The 21,771-nt window shown below is 36.1% G+C and overlaps 1 protein-coding gene across 36 annotated transcripts in view; it reads right to left on the minus strand.

Moving 5' to 3' along the window:
• EIF4G3 (eukaryotic translation initiation factor 4 gamma 3) overlaps positions 1–21,771 on the minus strand; it is a 283,828-nt gene that overhangs the window by 112,977 nt on the left and 149,080 nt on the right. For 12 of the 36 annotated variants that reach the window (XM_079100311.1, XM_079100303.1, XM_079100319.1 and 9 more), the window contains 4 exons: positions 21,058–21,090; positions 9,804–9,824; positions 8,665–8,844; positions 7,961–8,075 (listed from right to left, as the gene is read on the minus strand). In XM_079100311.1, coding sequence (XP_078956437.1) covers positions 7,961–8,075; positions 8,665–8,844; positions 9,804–9,824; positions 21,058–21,090 — 349 coding nt within the window. The remainder of the gene's footprint in view (positions 1–7,960; positions 8,076–8,664; positions 8,845–9,803; positions 9,825–21,057; positions 21,091–21,771) is intronic. The other 24 variants (XM_079100294.1, XM_079100313.1, XM_079100308.1 and 21 more) reach the window with 3 other exon arrangements.

Here is a 21,771-nt window from a genome sequence, read left to right on the forward strand (position 1 = left end):
CACTGTGTCACTAAACAATCCCTTTTAATTTTTGTGTGTGTGTGTGTGGTGCTGGGGATTGAACACGGCTTTGTGCTTGCAAGGCAAGCACTCTACCGACTGAGCTATCTCCCCTGCCCCAACAATCCCTTTTAAAAAGTAAATGAACATCATCCACTAAGCATTCTTCTTAATGATCTCTTCCCTCAAGCTCTACTTCAGTAGTCAAGAAATTACCCCCAAAAGAGACATCTTGAAACATTCATAAGCACATAATACGAAAGCTATACACAACTCCTCCTATAGTTTATATTTTCTAAAACATAAACTGTGCTTATAGTGCTACTTTTGAAACACCATTTTCTGCTGGCCCACTACCTGCAATAGTGACTCTTAAACAAGGGCTTAAGTGAGTCTGTGTGGGAGTTTGGTTAGGGGCAAAAGGGGAATATCTTAATCCATCCGAGGGAGAAGGGGATGGTGAGGTTCTTACTGGTGGAGCACCAGGCCACAGGGAGCCACAATTAAGACCTGGTAAATGTCCTCAAGCTTATGGGGAGGGGAATGAACAAACAGCCAAAAGACAGAGTCCACATGCTAGTTAGTTCCAAACTACAAGTTCTCCACTACAGAACCCTGCTGCCCTCACGCTAACGTACTTCTACTCCATCCTTTGAGTACACCAATCTCAATCAAACTGAAAAAAGTTGATCTCCTTCACTTTGTTCATGCCTCTGACTATGCTGCCCATCTGCCTGAAAATATCTTCCTTCCCCCACCTTTGTACCCCCCGCGAACTCCTTCACATTCGAAACATACATGATCATTGTAATTACTATCAAACAAGAGTGCTTAGAAGTGGGGAGAAACTGCATATTTTAAAAAGAGTATAAAGATATGATGAAGAGCTGGATGCTGGTGCGAGAGAAAGAAGACTCAGGAACAACTATTAAAGTTTTTTGCCCGAGCAAGTGAAAGAACAGAGATACTATTTTATGGAAATGAGAAAAAATAGGGAGAAAAAATATAAAGAGTTCAATTTGGACAAGTTTCAGATGTTTATTAAACTTTCAAATGGAGATACCAAGTAAACAGAAAGAGACACAAATCCACAGCCATAGCACAGGTACGAGCTAGGAGTCAACCATTTTATAACTGGCAGAATCAGATAACCCAAACCATGACACTGCATAGTCTAGGAAATGAGTATAGATTTTTTTTTTTAAAGTAGCAGTAGCAGCCAAAGATGAAATCTTTGTTAGAGGTGAAAACCAGGAGGAAAACCAGCAAAGGAAATGGAAAGGAAAACCAAGACAGTGTTTGAGGTGAAGAAAACTGAACGAGAATGAGGGAGGGCTCGACGGTGTCAAATAGTCCCAGTGGTGCAGCTCAGACTTGTTAAAAGCAGAAGTCACGGATGAGCCCACAAAAAGAGCCTGGCAGAGTGGGGACAGGGTGCAGTCTGCTGTGGGTACGGTCAACAGTCAAAGTGATCAAAACAAAACAAAACAAAACAAGGCCAGTGAGGACAGATAACTGTTCTTCTTGAAAGTTTTCTTGTGGAAGGTAAATGGAGAAAAAGAAAAAGAGCCTTCGCTAAAGAAGAATAAAGCATCCAAAAGAAAAAAAAAAAATTAAATATTAGAATGAAAAACATACCATTTATGAGGAAAAGAGAAATGGTACAATGACAGCTTTAGGTGGGTATAGGATGGGACCTAACATGCACATACAGGATTGGCCTACTGTAGAAGCATGGATATCAAAAAGAAAATAAATGTGTATGAAGGTACAGGGAAACTGTGTTACTAACAATAATGTTGACCTTATTATCACTATCGTTTATATCATCAACATCCTCACCATTAATAATCTCTGAGTGAAAATTTCTTGGAAGCAATAAGATATGCAGTACCAGGACCCTAAAGATATGAATCAGGTTTAGAGAATGAGATTTAGAAAAGAGGTAGGCATAGAGCAAGACTAGGATTTCAATGTAAACTAACAAATAAAAATAAAAAGTAAAAAAACTCAAAACAGGTATCTTTTACCAGTAAGTAACTATACTCACAGTAGAGCTTTAATTAATAATTTTATAGTCCCCTATTACATCATTAGCTAGTAAACACAGAAAACCCCTAAAATTGGTTTCAAATGAAACTAGACAAGCAACATAATCTGTTTACCTTCTCATATTTTTCAAGCTAAGTGAAATAAGATCCCAAAGGTAAACTACCTCTTAAAAATAATAACAACATTCTTCTAATGAAGCATTTTTGAGTGAATACAATTGGCAAGTAGGCTGGTATATCACATACACCTAATGAACAACTGCAGAATAAATCTGATAGAAAAGGGTATTCTCAATACAATGTGGTTAAACTCAATCAGTAAAAAATGCCAAAGTCTTTTTCTCAAATGTGGGCACCAGCAGAAGAAATCTACCCCACCAAACAACAATTTTCTTTTATAAATGTTCTCCTATAGTCAGGAACATTTAAATATATTTTTTGTTCTACTAAAAATGTGACACGTGCAAGGCCTGGGTTTCATCCCCAGTAACACTAAAACACACACACACACACACACACAGAGTGAATGATTTTTGCATACCATTTATCAGATAAGAAACTTATTTAATGTCTCTGGACCTCATGTTCCCTATGCATGGGATGAAGAAGGTTTGGTTAGGTCAGGGGTCTGTCAACTATAGCCTGAGGGCCAAACCCATCCTAACATCATTGATTTTGTAAATAAAGATGTACTGAGGCTGGGCATGGTGGCACATGCCTGTGATTTCAGTGGCTCAAGAGGCTGATTGTGAGTTCAAAGCCAGCCTCAGCAACTCAGCAAGGCCCTAAGCAACTCACCAAGAATCTGTCTATAAATAAAATACAAAAAAGGGTTGGGGATGTGGCTCAATGGTCAAGTGCCCCTGGGTTCAATCTCTGGTACCAAACAAACATGTATTGGAAGACATTCCCATAGAGTAGACATTCCCATTCACCTTCTATGGCTTTTTCTTCTTCTTCTTCTTTACTTTGCATGGCACTAGGCATCAAACCTAGGGCCTTATGCATGCTACGTAAGTGCTCTCACACTAAGCTACTTCCCCAGCCCTTTTTATTTTACTTTGAGACAGGACCTCACTAAGTAGCCCCTTGTCTTGATCTTGCAATCCTTATGTTTCAGTCTCCCAAATAGCTGGGATTATAGGCAAGTGCCACCACTACAGCTGGCTTCTAAGGTTGCTTTTTCATTACAAGGAAAGAGTTTGAATAGTTACAACAGGTACCATACTGCCTGCAAAGCCTGAGATATTTACTATTGGGTCCTTTTCAGAAAAACTGCTGATTCAATTCTTTGTCAGTGGCTCATGAGCCCCAGATTATCTAAAAGGTATAAATGATATGTGGCAAAATTTATATAATAACCATGAAATCACATAAATATTCTTATAGGTTTCCCAACTTCAAATTTTATAAAAAACTATTCCTATTTTTTAATTATTTTAGTCCACCAGGCCTGGAGGCACATACCTATAATCCCAATTATTCAATGCTTCCACAAAAAGTATTACTAAAGGCCCCAAAATGCTACACAGGTCAGAAGCATGGATCAGCTAAGATCAGTTGTTGACACTAATCTGGGGAGAATGCAAGTTGAAGCTCAGCCCAGACAACTAAGCCAGATCTTGTCTCAAAATGAAAAATGAAAAAGTGACTGAGTATTTATTTCTGTGGAAGAGCTGCTTGCCTAGTATGCATGAGGCCTGAGGTTCAATCCTGGCACCACGAAGAGAAGAAAAAAAATTTTCAGTATTACTCTTTTGTGGTTAAGATAGCTCTCTTACATAAAGTAATACTGACAGTAAATGGCAATTTTCTTTACAGATCTTATTGACAAAAATAAAAATGTAAAAGTCCTTGTGTCTTCTCATTTATTTTATTTTTTATTCATTTTACTTGCCTATAGTATTAAAAGGTCTGGAACTACTGGTGTAGCCAATGTTTAGATTTCTTCTCATTGGTAAAACGCAAGCATAAATATCAAACGAATGTATGGTAAGATCTAGAAAGACAGGGAAATATCTTATTTGTATTTCACAAAACACCTAACACATTACAGGTCTTCTAAAAAACATCTGGAACTTTGAATTTTTCTATAGAAACAAAGATAAACATAGTAGTTCAATGTCCAGATTGACACAGAAAAATAACTTATCCCACAATATATGCAGAAAACAAGTCAGTATATAACCACCTTGCCCAATATGACATTACCTATCCAGGAGTACTAAAATCAATTCAGTTTGAGATGCCTAAGCTTCCCACTTACAAATACCACAGTGGCAACAATGAATTCCTGAACTCTTGAAATGTAATGAGACAACAAAACCCCATCAGGGTTCAGGAAAAGAGGGAAAAGTTGGCAGAGAGGGGGAAATCATATAAAACCAGAAGAAAGTGAGATACACTGGTCTGAAGCAAGAGCGAACAGGAACTGTAACTATACTAAATTCTTGATTTTTCTGTCTTTTTTTTGGATCCCCCTTTGCCAACATTAGTGTAATTACCACCCTTTAACCATTCCACCCCCCTTTTGCCCACAAATCTAAATGCTAGGCCAGAATCGCCTAGCATTGGCCTAAAAATAATTTCAATCTCCATTAGGTATTTTTATGCTATAAGAGGCATCACACTGTTTAAGAAAACAGGAGAAAATCTGAGAAGTTTACATTGAGCAAATACTATCAATAGTTCATTTTCTTCAAAACTATACAAATACTGCAAGAATTTTAACATACCTAGATCATGACTACAGAGATTAATGAAGGCAAAAATACTCTGGAGAATCACTATTCAAGAGTTCAACTAGATATGGGAACAAAATGGTACTACGCTAGAGTATAATATGAAGCTAAAAATGAGAGCCAAAGAACTCTGGAAAGAAGACCATTTGATACATAAACTCCAGCAGCACAGAAAAAAGCAACAAGTCTCAGGATTTGTTCCTTATAGGTTTTGCCAGAGGATGGTGTCCTACATCAGAAAACACAACTATGATCCCATTCCCACATCCACTTCTAATTTACACCAAAAATTAGGACAGAAGGGATGACGGATGAAAGCAAAGAGCTGGGAGTAGAAAGCAAGAGAAGAGATTCCAAAAAGAGGGAACAGGAAGTGGAATATTCATGGCTTCCTAACTGTTAGACCAGAACAGCTGCCCTAAGATGTTACAGCTGAAGGACCTATAACTGATGGGAACAACTGCACCAAAACCTCTCATAATAGCAAAAGAATTTTAACTACTGCCTAACTTAAAAGCTGAAACATCTGCCCAAATGGTGAAAATAACTTACACTTTTATCAGTAAAGAATCAAATAAACTATGGCTCATTCCAAAAACAGAATCCTTTAGGTAATGAAATGTTTTGAATATTTTGAGCTGGAGAGATGTGTAAACCTTGAGGAAGTTTTAGAATATTACAAACAGTTCTATCCAATATTTCCATTTATTTGAGATAAATGGAAAAACATAAACCAAACTGTTAAATGTTACTTCTTCAGGAAATGGGAATGAAAAGAAACTGGCTATTACTTTAAGTATTCTCTATAATTTCAATTTTTATCATTAACTTAGTTACTTTCATAGTAAAACAAACTTCTTTTTTCAGAATTGTTTTTAGTTGTACATGGGTACAATACCTTTATTTTATTTATTTTTATGTGGTGCTGAGGATCAAACCCAGTGCTTCACACGTGCAAGGCAAACACTCTACCACTGAGCTACAATCCCAGTCCTCTTCTTTCTTTCTTTTCTTTTTTTTTCCTTAAAGGTACTGGGGGTTGAAACCAGGAGCAGTTTTTAGTTTTTTCAAACAGGGAGGGTTCTCACTAAGTTGTCCAGGCTAGTCTCAACCTTGTGATCCTCTTGCCTCTGACTCCTGAGTCACAGGTGGGGGCCAACATACTTGGCTGAAACAAACTAGTATAAGATCATCTTTCTAACATTAAGAAAACTAGGACAAGAGTATTTCAATCTAGAGGCTACCTTACACATTAGATGGTTGTTGGACCTGAATAAGAATTTACTGGGGAAAAGAGAATTCATATCAAAGGCAACAGACATCAGTAATGCCTGAGCTACAACTGCATCTCAACATAGTGCTTTTTCATTAAAACAATCCATATCTAACACAAATAAAGCAAGCCAAAATATGGTAAAATATTGTGTAATCAAATCTGTAAATGATTTCATGACTAGTAAACTCATACATAGTTTATACACTATAGTCATTGTATAAAATGCAATAAAGAAGACAGGCAGAGACTTGCAGTAATAATTTGATTTTCTGAGTCCACAGGTGATTTACATAATCTGTGAGTAAACAGCATACTAGAATTATTGAGAAATTTTTAAAAATAATTTTATAATTAGAAGACTGCACTCCCTTTGTAACATGTTACTAAAAGAGAAATACTGTTTAGTGTTAGCATGTTTATTCTGAGAATCTCATTTTATGGTTTTTCCATTTAAAAATACTAGAAAACAATAGCCGATATTATACTTACAAATAATTTTACTTGCATTTAAATTTTCAGAATAAGGATCAATATATTGCAGGATCAATACACTGCATGAAAACATCTCTTACAGCTCAGTGCAAGGGATACATAAGGAATACTTCAACAGTCAACAATATTTTATCTCAAAAACTGAGTACTGGACACATAATATTTTATTTTAAAATTTATGCATATGGGGCTGGAAATATATCTCAGAGGAAGAGCACTTACTTTTAGCATATGCAAGGCTCTGGGTTTGATCCCCAGCAAAACAAAAACAAAAACAAAATAACCAACCTCACATATATGAAACACATATTGTTCTGAAAATCTCAAATAAGCAAATATTTGAGCCATTTAATGAGGTTATAACATACATATTTTGAAATGGCAGTTTCAAAAGACAATATTGACCAAGGGAAAACTAAAAGAAGAAAAGTTAGGTAATATTTGGTTGCTTTGCTAATTTCACCTCAAAACTGAAGAAAAACTTTCCTGGGCTGTTCTAATACAAATCAATTTTACTATAAAGGCTCTTAACTAAGCCATTAAATCCCAATGTAAGGAAATTGGGTAATGGATAGACTACCATCTTAAGCTAGTTAAAAATGTAAAGTCTGCTTTGCTGTATTGGGGGGGGGGATCAATGCTCATTAATGTTCAAGCTTAATTCTTCTAGTATCCACTGATTGTATTCCTTACAATACTGTGGAATTAAGCGTTAAATACAGTAAAAATCTGTTAGAAATATAAGTACTTTTCAATACTTCTTGGTTCAGTATTGGCTTAAATGCCATACATAAGTTTGGCATTTCTCTATATTAAAAACACCTTTTTTCAAAGCATTTTCATTTGAACTAATCCTCAAACCTTCCCTATAACATAGATCATATCACAATTTGCAGGTAAAGAATCACAAGTTCACTCAGTTATACTCAGTCCTCCATGTACACTCTCCAAGTGCCTACTAAGCACAGTAGCAGGAGCTGGGGATATAACAGTGAACAAAGCAAACTCAAATCCCTGCCTTTGTGGATATTACATCCCAGTGGGAAAGAGAGATATTATCAAAGTCTCTCATGTATAAAGCGGGTATAAATACCTGGAGAAAAGTAAATCAAAGAAGAGATTTATGCTATCAGTAAATCTAGTAACACTGAGTTGGTAACAGATGTCAGGACTCTGACACATGGGCTCATTCCACTAGAATTACCAGCTCCTTCAGAAGGTGTCATGAGCTAAATATACTCCTATAATACTCTTCCCCTGTAAGCCACTCTCTAAAAAAGTAGTTTTCAAGACTGAACTTAGCAAGATTTTATTAAAAAAGATTCAATACCTAAACTTACCTGCCAAGTAACAAATTAATACAACAAATAGCAGAAGTTGCTTGATTTTTTCCTACTTACCATAAGCATTAGGGAAGTCCCCAGGTCCTGGTCCAGGATAAAAAGGACCCGGCCCTGGTGGCTGAACTGGGTATTGTTGTGGAGGCCCAACATAAGGAGGGCCACTATGACGGTACTAGAAGAGAAAAATAAAGACATTTATACATAATATGAAGGCAGCTTACTATGGAAAAACAAAGTATTCTTTGTGTGTGAGAGAGATCATTTAAACGAGGTGAAGGTGTGGGTGGTTAACACATTCAAAATGCTTGCCATCCAGATGCAACCAGGATGGAGGAGGAGGTGTGTCTTAGGTAAAACTATACAGCAAATCAACACAGGCAACCATCAGCTCACTATAAAATGATTTCTGGTTGTTAGCTTTCAGTGACAATAAATGACATCAAAGGAACAGCACAATTACTGAGTCCACAGTAGAATAGTCCGGTGGTGGGAAATAGGAAAGCTAGGCACTATATTTCTCCATCATCTTAGAACACACATATTCACACCATTTTATTTTGTTTTGTTCTGGTAAAAAGATATTCAAATATTTTATAATTTTATGGAAAGTGACCAAATGGCTAGACCTTTATAACCAATAAGAAAATTCACACATTATCAAAAATCAGTGATATCACCCATCTTCCCTGCTAGCCTCTGATGAGAATCTGAGTTAATTCCCACTTTATTGATGGCCTTCCTGGGCCTGAGAGATACTTTACCTGTGGTATGCAGTACTGAGGACCCTGGGGTACTGGGTATGGCATAGGCAGATGGTTAACCATCATGATGTGCTGATTGGTCTGGTACACTGCAGTGGGCGTCTGTGCACCAGGACGAATGGAAGGACTGCTGTTTGGGATGGTGGCTCGAGGAGGCTGAATTTGAGGCCTCTGGAAAAACTGGGAAGGGGAGGAAAAATTTTTAAACAAAGGGGAATATATATTTTACTATCTTGAGTTTTCTCCTTTTTTTCCACTAATAATAATCTGATGGACTTGAATTAGAAATATACAGGAAAAGAGAATAAACTGCCTAATGAATGAATTCACAAAACATACTTCACATATTAAGTTCTGATTAATGTCTTCACGCATTTGAAAACAATGGGGTAGTCTCAACTTTTAAGCCTCAGCTGTTTAAAAATGAATGTCCTGCACCATAATTATTAATTTTTAAATACAATATAAAAACATAATGTAATTTTAAAATAAATATATCCAAAGGGGTAGCTGATGTTTCTCTAAAAGTTTTCTGTAGTATAAAATCATTGACTCTTTCATAATAGATGTCTCATAATCAACTCATTAAAAATTAAAAGTAGTCCCCAAAAAACTACCACCCAAGTTTTTTATAAAATGTTTAGAACAACAAGAAATCTCTCTGAAGATAAAATTTTTTACAAGTTATCTCCCCCTTGTGCTTGTAATCAAATTTAAGCCCTCATACAAGGTAGGCAAATGCTCTACCTCAGAGTTATATTTCTAAAAAATTTTCATCCCAGTTCACTCTAGGAAAATTAAAATGATCTACAGGTTGTCACATGCTGAATTAAGCCTTCCTTTTGAAAAAGGTGGCACACTGCCATTCTAACCTGAACCCAATTTTGCTTTCTAGAAGAGTTTGCAATCAAAGTGGAAAATCTAGACAGGCTTGGGAATGGTCTAGAATGAGCAGAACTCCAATCTCTCAAACAGCAACCACTACCTGGTTCCAACTGCAAGCTTAAAAGCTGTGAAACTATAGACCAATAGCATATTTTCAACATGAATGTATTTATTCATCAGCAAACAACCAATCTCATTGTAATAATAAGAGGAAAGAGTAATAAAGAGGCCATGCAGAACCAGTAGTTTGTTACCTGAATGGGTCTGAATCCTCCCTTCAATTATGAAGCAAGAAAGCAGCAGGAAACAGAAAGAAAGCCAATGGAAAAGCTTACAGATCAGTAGGAAGGGGTAAGACACAGCATGCAACTCAACAAAAATCTTTCTATTTAGTAATCATAGGAGAAGAAAGAAGACTAGAAAAATCGAAATGACAATTCTCCAATTGAGAATTCAAGCACATGTGGAATGAAAGCTTCAATTACATTTAATTGAAAGTTAAGTAAATCCAGTAACAACAACAAAAAGCTCCAAAAGTGGTCACAAGTTTCATCATCTTTAAAAAAAAGACTGTCTACTTGGTGGCACAAGAACAGTTGGAACTACTGATCCCTATTTTTAGGCTCATAGATATCCATTATATGATTTGGCATTATTAAGCTTTTCTATGATCTACTCTCCATCTTGAATAGAGGTAAGACTTAATAATAAAAGTGCCATTTGTTATTTAGGAGTCTGTAAATGTCCTAAATAGCTAAAAATTTAAATTTATATCAGACTGCATGAAATAAATTTGCTCTTTTCAACTATCAATCAGATATGTACTAGGCCAGTTGTATATCTAAAATGGAGAGCTATAATAATAATCGCTAAATGCTGTCTAGATCCAAGAGCTCCTGAATTGTTTCATCATAATTCCACACATAAGTGTTGTAACTGGTCCAAATAAAGCCAAACTTTGACATCTGGGCCCACTCAGAACTTATTCTGTCCTACTCTTAAGTATCAAGATACTCCAAAAGTACAAACAACTGTTCATCTTGTGCTGAGGTGGGAAAACTGTGATCTAGTACCCAAGGCTCATCCCCATTCAACCTTCATACCCCCAGGCAAAGAAAGCCCCTAAGAGGTTAAGTCAGAAAAGCAATAGATATAACAGGAGAATGGAGTGAATGGGGGATCCCAATGGGGGAGGCCATAAGGAGCAGCTGATGGAGATGCAAAGAAAGCACAAGAGACCAAGTTCATGTCCCAGGAGACAGGCCCACACTACAGAACCAACCCCTAGTTATCTCCACTGACACAACTGCAGTAACAGGCACAGTAATTTCTGTTGGCTTCAAACCGGAACACTGAAGGAGTAAGACTCCCACTGCTGGACTACACCTTTAAAAATTACACAGCAAAGCAATCTATTATATATACATGTATGTGAGTTGTTGATACTTTTCCGGGGTGACCTTAAGCATTTTGATAACATGGGTAATGTATCAGGTGCCACAAAAATGTTACAGGCCTCAGCTGGGATGCAGTGGCACACACCTGTAATCCAGCGGCTTGGGAGGCTGAGACAGGAGTTCAATGCCAGCCTCAGCAAAAGTGAGATGCTAAGCAACTCAGTGAGACCCTGTCTCTAAATAAAATACAAAACAGGGCTGGGGATGTAGCTCAGAGGAAAGTCTTTCATCTGCTCAGCTTATTGACTATTATAGACATCATGGACAGTGATTAAAAAGATTTATACTATGAGATGCTTTTCCATCAAATCTAGGGGCAGCTAAAACAGGAAGAGTATCAGAAAGGTGATAATCTACTTTGCTTGTATCACCACCAAATCATGTTAAGGCGCTCATGTAACTGCCTGAAGAGACGTGGTGCTATGGGATGGTGAGGGAGAGGAAGAGACTTACACACTCACTCACACAGAGTTAAGAGACAGATATGGGCAAGATTTTCCCACAATTTCAACATTTAGGGAAGACTTTTCTTGCCACTATTTGCAAACTTGCCACTATCCACAAAGAATTTCTAATGAAATTCTTAAACTGAATAACCTAGGTTACATCTTATTTATGGGGGTTTCAGAGAAGTATAAAACTATTTTTTCAGGGATTTTGAAACAAAAAGTATTTCTAATGATACCCCTAATATTAACATACAGGTAAGCCAATAAAACACAAAATTTGTAGTTATATTTACATAAAATAATGTTTATACACTAATATTTCAGCTTTGAAGCTAAGTAGATATGTACATAGGCACTTTAAGTTACAATAGTGACACTTTATATGGTACTTACTATCTACCAGGCACCATCCCAAGCATTTTACATAAATATTAACATCCTCACAGCAAATCTAACAGGCAAGTAGTATTATTAACACCCATCAGATGTATGTGGAAATTGAGGGATACAGATATTAAATTATTGTCCATCTACAACTTAAACAGGTTCCAGGTATGTACTGTTACCCCCCCCCACACACACACTTTCTAGAAGCTGGGAATAGAACCCAGGGACTGGTGCATGCAAGGGAAGTGCTCTGGCACCAAGCTACACCCCAAGCCTCTGGGTCTGTACCTTTTTTTTTTTTTTTTTAAATATATTTTTTTTAAGTTGTCAATGTACCTTTATTTAATTTATTTATTTATACATGGTGCTGAGGATGGAACCTAATGCCTCACACATGCTAGGCAAACGCTTTACCACTGAGCAGCAACCCCGGCCCAAGGTCTGTAGTTTTAACTATTATACAAGCTACCTTTCTCATGAACTTGAATGCCAACATATTTTAAACGAGTATGGTCAATCTAAAGAAATCTTTTCTCTACCAATGACGAAGGGATGGGACCTTCACCCAATTATACTAAAGAGATGGCACATCCCTCAATCATAACTGATGCCTGGTCCAATCATTTCTTCACAAAACTCATGTTTACCATTCATGAAAAGTAATTTTCTTCTATCTAGATGACTCAAAGTCTCTATATCTTTTTTTTTTTCTATATCTTTTAAAGTAATTGAAACTTGTTCTTACATTTCTATATCCTTGGTATACCACTTTTACACATCTTTTTCTTTCTTTTTTTTTTTTTCTTTTTTTTTGCGGTGCTGAGGATTGAACCCAGAGCCTTGTGCTTGCAAGCATTCTGCCAACTGAGAGCTATATTCCCAGCCCACATCTTTTTCTTTTAACTATTTATTCCACATTTTTTATTAGTGCATTACAGTTGTACATACTGATGGGATTTCTTACATATTTGCACATGCTCACAATACATAATATAAATTATATACAATGTAATTTGGCCAATATTACTTCCTGGCACTTTCACCCTCCCTTCCCACGCATGTCTATTTTTGCTCAGTTTCACTACATCCCATTTTCACAAGATTAGTTTTATCTGGAGCTTGCTATTTTCTCCTAAAAGTGAAACTGAAAACACACACACATCAGCAGAGACCTTAATAGGTAAAGGTCTAGAAAAGCTGTACCAGCAGGAAATTCAAAGAAATAAAAAGAACTGGATTCTTATTTCTGTACCTCTTCCTTAATATTCAACAGCAAATAAAGACTAGCTTTAGTAGTGGGACAAGAAATTCAGATTCTCAGATGGATGGGCATGGCAGTAAACTACAGGTCATTAAAAGGAACATACAGATGGGTTTTTCCAACTGCTTACAATTCTTCTGAATTCTTTTTCTTTTTGATGGAATGAAGAATCATTTTAAGAGTCAAACACTCCTGGGGCTGGGGTTGTGGCTCAGTGGCAGAACACTTGCCTAGCATGTGTGAGGCACTGGGTTTGATTCTCAGTACCACATATAAATAAATAAATAAAACAGATATCCATCAACTACTAAAAAATATTTTTAAAAACACTCCTGGGAGGACAGCATAGGCCATTTAGTCTAATCATCTACCTAAAGCTACAAAGTCCTTTACAATAGCAATGGGGTCATATCATAAAACTCAAGCCACTTGAGTCACAGCTCCCATTTCATACTTAAAGGCAATACAGACGCTGCCAAGGTCTTTCTTTCAACTGGCTCCAGATTTTTCTGTCTGTATCATCCACCCACTCACTTGACATCTAACCCTAAAATTACAATGAAGTGAAATCTTTCTCCACAGGTGACACATCTCCAAGTCAGCTGAAGACTGTCACTGCTGTAGACTTTCATGCCGCTATTTTTTTCCTAACTCGATCGCCTTCTTCTCACATAATACCTCCTCTGCCAAGAAGGAATCTGAGTTCCCTGACCAGCTTGCTCTATTCTCTTAATTTAGATCCATTCATCAAAGTCTCACTAAATAGACAACCAAACATAATACTCAGATGAGGTCTGCCCAGAACACACTTGGCACTCACTCAAAAAGTATTTGCTAGACTGGAGCTGAAGCTCAGTAGTAGAGGACTTTTCTAGCACACCAGAGACTCTGAGTTCAATCCCTAACACCAAAAAGGGCAAGAGGAATGGATAGGAGGGGATAGGCTGGGGGCGGGGAAGGGAAAATATCTGTTGCTGAACCAAAGGGCTATGTATTCCTCACATACATAGCAACTCTTTTGTCAATTACATTTTGCTACTGACTAGTGCTGAGTTAGAATAATTTAAAACCTTCTTTATATATAACTTGGCGATAAGCTATGCTCTTCACATCTCTTAGTTTTGTTTTGAAGCTCATGCAGAGTTTCTTGCTATTTGTTCCTTTGAAGCGTTTATTTGGCAAATTTAACCCATCAGTTCATACCATACAGATTTTTTTAGATAACTGTATCATGCTACAGGACCATCAGAACAGAGAACCATGTGCAAGAAAAGAATCATCTCCTAAACTTCAGTTCAAGTGCTTAAGTTCCTTGTCTTTTAATGCTTTACCATTATGCCAGGAGAATGGCAAAGGAGAATAACAATACTAATTTGATATACTACTGGGGGCAGATCCAAAGATCTAGGACACAGTTAAAACAGAGGCCAAAGGTGGAGTACTCATAATTGCTTACTTTCCCAGAAACATTCCAAAAGCCAGAGAGAAATGTTTCCTCTTAGACAATTCTTCTACAGATGAAATAATTTACCCCACTATCCAAAGCTTCCTGACCAATAACAATGGTATAAATGCTTTTAGAAGTTGCCAGTAATTATGATGCATCATTTTTCATGACTGTTCACTGAAAGAATCAAAAGACAAACACATTTCTAATTATATAATCAGAAATTCTTTGAAAATCCTACTTATTTTCAGCAACTAGAAAAAATCCCAATCACAATAGTTCTTTCCACATGGGGAGGGGGATTCTGAGTACTTATTAATTTGCAAAGCAATAAAAATACCAAAACTATGCTTCCTGAAATCCCTATCTTTATGCAGAATACAAGTCCAGGTACTGGAAGGATAAGCAGTAGGATCTTCAATTATGTTTTTTTGGTGAATTTATTTTCAAAGGCTAAAATGTTGTTGAATGACATGCTAAGATTCTCTGACAAATTATAAAGGGACAAGCAGTAAAAAGTCCACATAATGGGATATCACTCAGGTATTAACCTGATTCACAATTTATGATAAAAATTCAGCCTAAATTTTTTCTGTATTTCCCTGTCTATATGTGGTCAATATTATATTTAGGTTTCATCAAGAATCAGAAGATGGTAGGCTGAGAGTGGAGCTCTGCAATACAGCAGTCACTATCCATGTTTGACAAACTAAAATGAAAAATTCAGTCCTTTATCTGCATTACCCACACTTCGAGTGACTCACTAAGCACATGTGGTCAATAGCTATAGTAGTAAACAGTGCAGATTCAGAACATTCCATCATCAAAGAAAGCTCTATTACGCAGTGCTGCCCTGGAGGATTCTGTCAGATGGAAAAAGAAAAAGAAAAACAAAAACCCAAAAAAAAAAAACCTCCTAAGAATTTGATGAGGAACAAGGGGTATTCAATCAGATCTTAAGAAAGAGTTTGGGAAGTGAGCATCCTAGTGGAGCATGTCGTTCCCAGGTAAAACATGTTTGGGGAAAGGAAAAGGAAAGCTGACTCACTACTAAAGGAAACAGACCTAGCTCTGCTATGTGCCAGACCATGCACTTCAATCCCCAAACACCAACAAAAAATAGGGGCTGTTTCATTTTATATTACATCATTTATATCACTTATGAGTATATTGTACCCATTTTGCAATTCAACAGCATTGAAGCGTGAGGTTAACTATTTTGCTGACTCCTGACAGGCACGTTCTCCACTCTTCATGCTCCCCACTCTACAACTCCATGTGAACAAGACCCCAGATACAAGTGTTTACCACCATCTTTCATAAAGCTCCGAGTTCTGGTCACAAGACGGTTTAGATATGTGATCTGTCGTCCTATTCACATCTACTAAACTCTGAAATGCCAGGTCTGGCCCCAGAGGCAAGTCACAAGCCTTCAATTATTTCACTTTCAAAAATCAATGAGACTACCTAAAGCAATACAAATTTATCTCAATCTAGGAATACAACAGTACCATTTTCAGTACAGAAATCTTTAGGGATTGTAATGAAAAAATATAATCATAAGTTATTCTTGGGGGGGGGGCAGTTTCTGTTTCTCAAAACAAACTACAACAGGAAGAAAACGCAGTTTCAATGCTTGTCACCAAGTAATATATTTCTTGGTGGCACATCCTATCAAGCTTTATGAATTTTGTTGTTTGTTTATGGTAAAATTTAACTGCTAGGACTATGGCATATTATTCAGCATTTCTGAACACTGCAAGGTGCAAATTTTTTATTCCATGAACATTACCAATTCCCTGGTCTTTCTCATAATGAAAACAGGACTTAGTCGTGGTATATAACCAACACCAGATCTCTATTGTGAAACCTAAAAGTAAAATAAGGATAAGAAAGTAGTAACTTTAAAACCACAACCACACAAATTTCAATGACCAAACACTCAAAATAAATAACACAAGTCAGAATCTAAATCATACCAGTGACATGTTTTAATTCTGAATGAATTTTCAGTTCTTTCAGTCTCTAACTACCTTGTGATTTTCAAATATCAGTGTAAAAAAAGTAAACATACTTTTAAAAGTTAAGAGTGTTTCACAGATTAAATGACTCAACACTTTGTTTTAAGAAAACTGCAATTCCAAAAGCTCTTCGGGTAATAAAATGCAAATGACAACAAAAAAACCCAGAAAATATTTAATAATTTAGAGTATCTCTGCAAAAGCCCAAAACTGATGGTATCAGGAAAAAATCATGGACATAATACTAAATAGAGTATGGTATTCCTGATTTGCAGGGAAGCAAAAAGAACTACAGGCTGGGTGTGGTGGTGCACACCTATAATCCCAGTAATTCAGGAGGGTGAGGCAGAAGGATCACAAGTTCAAGCTAGCCTCAGCAACTCTGTGTGACCCTATCTCAAAACAAAAAATAAAAAGGGTTAGGGATGTGGCTCATTGGTTGAGGGTTTCTAGGTTCAATTCCTGGTGGGGGGGATGAAAAAAGAAACATTGTATAGTAGTTTCTTGGCTCTATTAAGAAAAGTGTGATCCTTTAAAATCATGATTTGTTTCACTTCAGGTGACTTCTTATTACATAGAAAAAATACATATAGGTTCTAGATTACTATACTAGAAATGGTGTGCTTTCAAATCAATTACTTTTAAATAGTCAACCTGAATAAGTTAATATTTTTTCTTTGCAATGATTATAGAATAAATTATTACTAAGCATCTACAAAAAGTTTTATTATCTTTGCCTTTGGACTTTACAAATAACAATCATAAGAAAATCATCCAAAATCAAGTTCTTTTTCTAAAAAAAAATAAGATCAAAATATAAAAAGATGTAAGTGATCACAAGGTAGCCACTGATAAAAAAGAAATGAGAAATCTATTCAATACTTTAAATGATAATTCCAATTCTTGATTTATTTCTATCAGGCCAAAGCAAAAAGATATTAGCGGAAAAACCATTTATGACTGCAATTCTTCTTGAAGTTTTAAATTATAATAAACCCCAAATACCCCAGGACATAGATGTTTTACTTTTAAAAGTGTGCTTCTTACTGCATAGTTTTCATATGCAAGTCTGTGTGTCCTGCTTTGTATTACAAGCACCTCTTTCCAGGTGAACTCTCAAGGCTTAGATCTCCACCTGACTTCAGATGAGAGGAAAAGATCCCCTGACATATGGATTCAGTCAGTGATTCTAAAATGGAAAATGGTATCACCTCCATGCAGGGGACCTGCAAATAGATGGAGGCTTTCTTTGTCACTGGAGAATTGACCAGCATTTAGAAATCAAAGGTTGCTACTGAACTGCAATGTACAGAGCATGACTGGTTATCCCACCCAAAATGTCAATCTACACTTACTTCATCATAAACCAAACTGGACCACACTTTCAATGCACTCAGGACAACAAACTCTTCCTAACAACTTACTCTGTACTACATACAACAGTAGTTCAGATACCTCCTGGGAGGCAGTGTGTCACTTCATCCCCTTTCTCTCTTCCCTAGTTCTTCAAGATAACTACTGTTAAGCCAAGGGTACAGACTTCCTTACTTAATGCTTTGTGGTATAATGAAAAGAATTTAAATTGGTATTTAGAAAAGGACAATGCCAGAGAAAAAGCTGCCAGCTACCTAAATTTTTCATATTCAAAAATAATGCTCTGGATTTATGTCACATCTCAGGATCTCACCCCCAAAAACTACTGTCAGAAAGTAATTATTTTTTTCTGCTAATGAATAAATAATAAATACAATATGCATATATACTTCTATTTTTAATAATCAAAACAAGCTGTAATTTCCTAAGCATCATCCTATAGCTAAAGACCAACCTGCCAACACTTTCCTGAGTCATATTACACGTGAAAAATCTTTTCCCCACAAAGATTTCCGAAAGTTCTCCTGGATTGTTGGAATAAAGGAAAGAGAAACTGTTATCACATGCCTTTAATACTCAGAAGAAAGTTTAGAAAACAGAATTTCTCAAAGTCAACTATTTATAAATGCTTACAACATCCTGATTTAAGGACCACTGCTACTGAACACAAATAGAGAAACAGTAGGCCTCTAAGTTTCTACACATTCAATAAGAACTTAAAAACTGATAAACAATCTTTAAGAAACTGACTACTCTTATAAGAAGACGGGCTCAGGTTATTTTGTAATATGATTCTGGTTTCAAAATCTACCCAGCATTCCAACAATCTACTGCAGAAAATCCACAGAAAGAAATGGGGCCAAGGATAATGTTGATTCCTTCTACTCATGCTTTGCCTTAAGATGTCTGAAATTATTTTTGGGAGAAACTAACGTACAAAAAGCAAACACAGAAAAAAAGACACTAAACAGTGCCTTACATCAAGAAGCTTGGAAAATTTTTCTAATTCCTTCTTGCCACTTAATGCACAAATTAAATGTTTCTTTCACTCTGGTTCTTGAATGCACATCTCCCTGGTTTCTCTTTTAGGAGAATTTGGCTTGAGAAGGGATTAAAATTTCAACCTTGCCTCTATAGCCTGGCCTAAATTTCATTAAAAATTATAATTCCAGCTTTTTACCTAAGGGACTATCTTTTTCAGTAGTAGTAGTAGCAGCAGTAGTAGTAGTAATCGTATGTCCTGAAGTCTCCCTCCGCTAATCATTTTACTTGGATTATCTCAGTGATTCTTTATATAAATCTTGAGATGGTTTTACTACCTCCATTTTACCAATGACAAAACTGAAGCTGTGCACAGTAAATAACTTATGTGGGAACACTCAGATAATAATGAGTCATCAGGAAGCTGAGGTAAGAGGATCTCAAGTTCAAGGCCAACCTTAGCAACTTAGTGAGACCCTGTCTCAAAATAAAAATAAAGAAGAGATGGGGATAAGGCTGCACCCTTGAGATCAATCCATGGTACCACTGAGTCACATCTCCAGCCCTTTTTTAAAAATTTTGAGACAGAGTCTTGCTAAGTTGCTTAGGGTCTTCCAACATTTCTGAGGCTGGCTTTGAATTTAATACCCTCTTGCCTCAGCATTCTGAGTTGCTGAGATTACAGGTGAAAACCACCATGCCTGGATCAAAATCAAACTCTTAAAGCACTTTACAATACCATCTTTTTAAAAAAATATATTTTTAGTTGTAGATGGACACAATATCTTTATTTATTTTTATGTGGTGCTGAGGATTGAACCCAGTGCCTCACACGTGCTTAAGCAATACCAATGAGCTACAACCTCAGCCCATGATATAATCTTTTAAGGCTAAAAACTACCTGTTTCATTTCTTTATGAAATCCAAATAGCCATCCATTTCATTTTAAGTTAGTTTTACTGTAAAGAACTTTTAACACCTCAGGATGTGGAAGGTCATTGTGTTATCCAAACTGGAAGGACTACATTTTAAGAAATATATTCTTGTACTGAAAGTCTTCAATTAAATAATATCCATTTAGTCAGTAACAGAAGTTCTAAATATGATACCACTGGTAAATACTGGTAATATCTCCCTTATATTTTTCTGACAATACTATGTTGCATAAAAACAATTACTAAAACCAGTTATCACTGATTGACTGCTTACTTTGTATAAGATACTTTACATACATAATCTCTAACAGAGGAATTATTCCTGTTTTATCCATATTTTACAGATGAGGAAACTAAGGCTCAGAAAAAAACTTGCTTAAAACAACTGGTTACACAGTAGAGCTGGTAATACAAACCCAGATCTATCAGAGTCTAAACCTACGCTTCTTCCAGGACACCAGGAAAAGAAGTTTCAGAACACTCCATAGAGGAGGAGGAAGGTACGCATGAGAGTATTTGTTTCTCCCATATTGCCAACTTTTACTCAATTCCTGATAAAAAACATAGTATTGGCATGCACATTTTTGAAATTTTAATTCCTATGATAAATTCACTTAAAAAGACCAGCAGGCTAAAAATATTAAAATAAGGTATGTATTTTCTATATACACTAAGAATAAAGACAATTTTACACAGCAAATGAATGTATGTTTTGTTGTTAAACAATGTCACTAAATCTAAGTTAGTAATTGATATTAATAGTGGTTTTAGAAATACTAATGCTATTTAATACACATGAAAACAAGTTACATCAGAATGTTAACAGAAAACCCTTAGAATGTTGCCTGCTCCATTCAGTTAAATTTAAATAATATAGAGATCAACAAAGTTTGTGAAGTCTTAATATATCTAAATTTTTCAAGGTTGTCTAAATTCAAATCAATCTTTTTTGGAAAGAAAAAAAGATCAGAGTATTTTAAAAATTTGCTGTTGAACAGAAGCAAAAGGGTGTGTTAATAACAAAATGCAGTGGAATTAGTAAAGGACAATAAGAAGTGAACTCTATCAGATAGAAACTACTCCTAAAAAGAGTAATTTGGGGGGGCTCCATGGGTGGCAGCATTCTAAGAGTCAGCAGCTACTGAAGCTCCCGCCTATTAGTTAAGGGTGATAGTGAAGGGGCGAGGGTACAGTACCTGATGATGGGCAGGTCGAGGCCCCGCTGCAAACTGAGAAAAGGAGGAAAACAAACACAAAAGGAAAGGCACAAAGAGTCAGAAACACCACAACAAAAACCAAAATGTCACACAATATGCCAAAAGAAAAAAAACCCACAAGGAAAAAAAAAAAAAAAAAAAAAAACCAACACAGAACAGTCAAAGCTTTGCTGCAGGACAGTGACAGACAGGTACTAAGATTCAACAGGTTAACAATACTACCAAGATAGTTTGTCATTTATCAGCTGGGAGAAAAACAGCTAAGCTGTTAGGTACCTAGAGTGCTCTCTGATAGGAATACTTCAAATAAGCAAACAAATAAAGCCTAAAATCAGGCAGATGAAAGTTTGAGACACTAAGTGATTATATTAAGACAAACATGAAACTCAGTATGCTGTATGTAACTGATACAGCCAGATGACATGAGAAATGCTTTTATATTACAAGAAATAGCCAGGAGATCATTATAATGCCTGGCGGGAAATAAAGACTATAACAGGACTGCTAGCAAATGTTCTTAAGGTAAATAAGAAATCTTTTATATGAATTTGAAGTTTCTATATTTTCCTCTCATTTCTTGAAGTTAAAGCATAAAGTTTTATGAAAAAAATACATTTTTTTAAACGTACTTAACTAGTAAAGGTTAATAACAGGCATGTCAAAGCAAACAGCTAGTAAAAAACATCAGTCTAT

This window comes from Sciurus vulgaris (assembly GCF_902686455.1).
Source record: "Sciurus vulgaris genome assembly, chromosome: 1".
NCBI classification, from domain to species: Eukaryota; Metazoa; Chordata; class Mammalia; order Rodentia; family Sciuridae; genus Sciurus; species Sciurus vulgaris.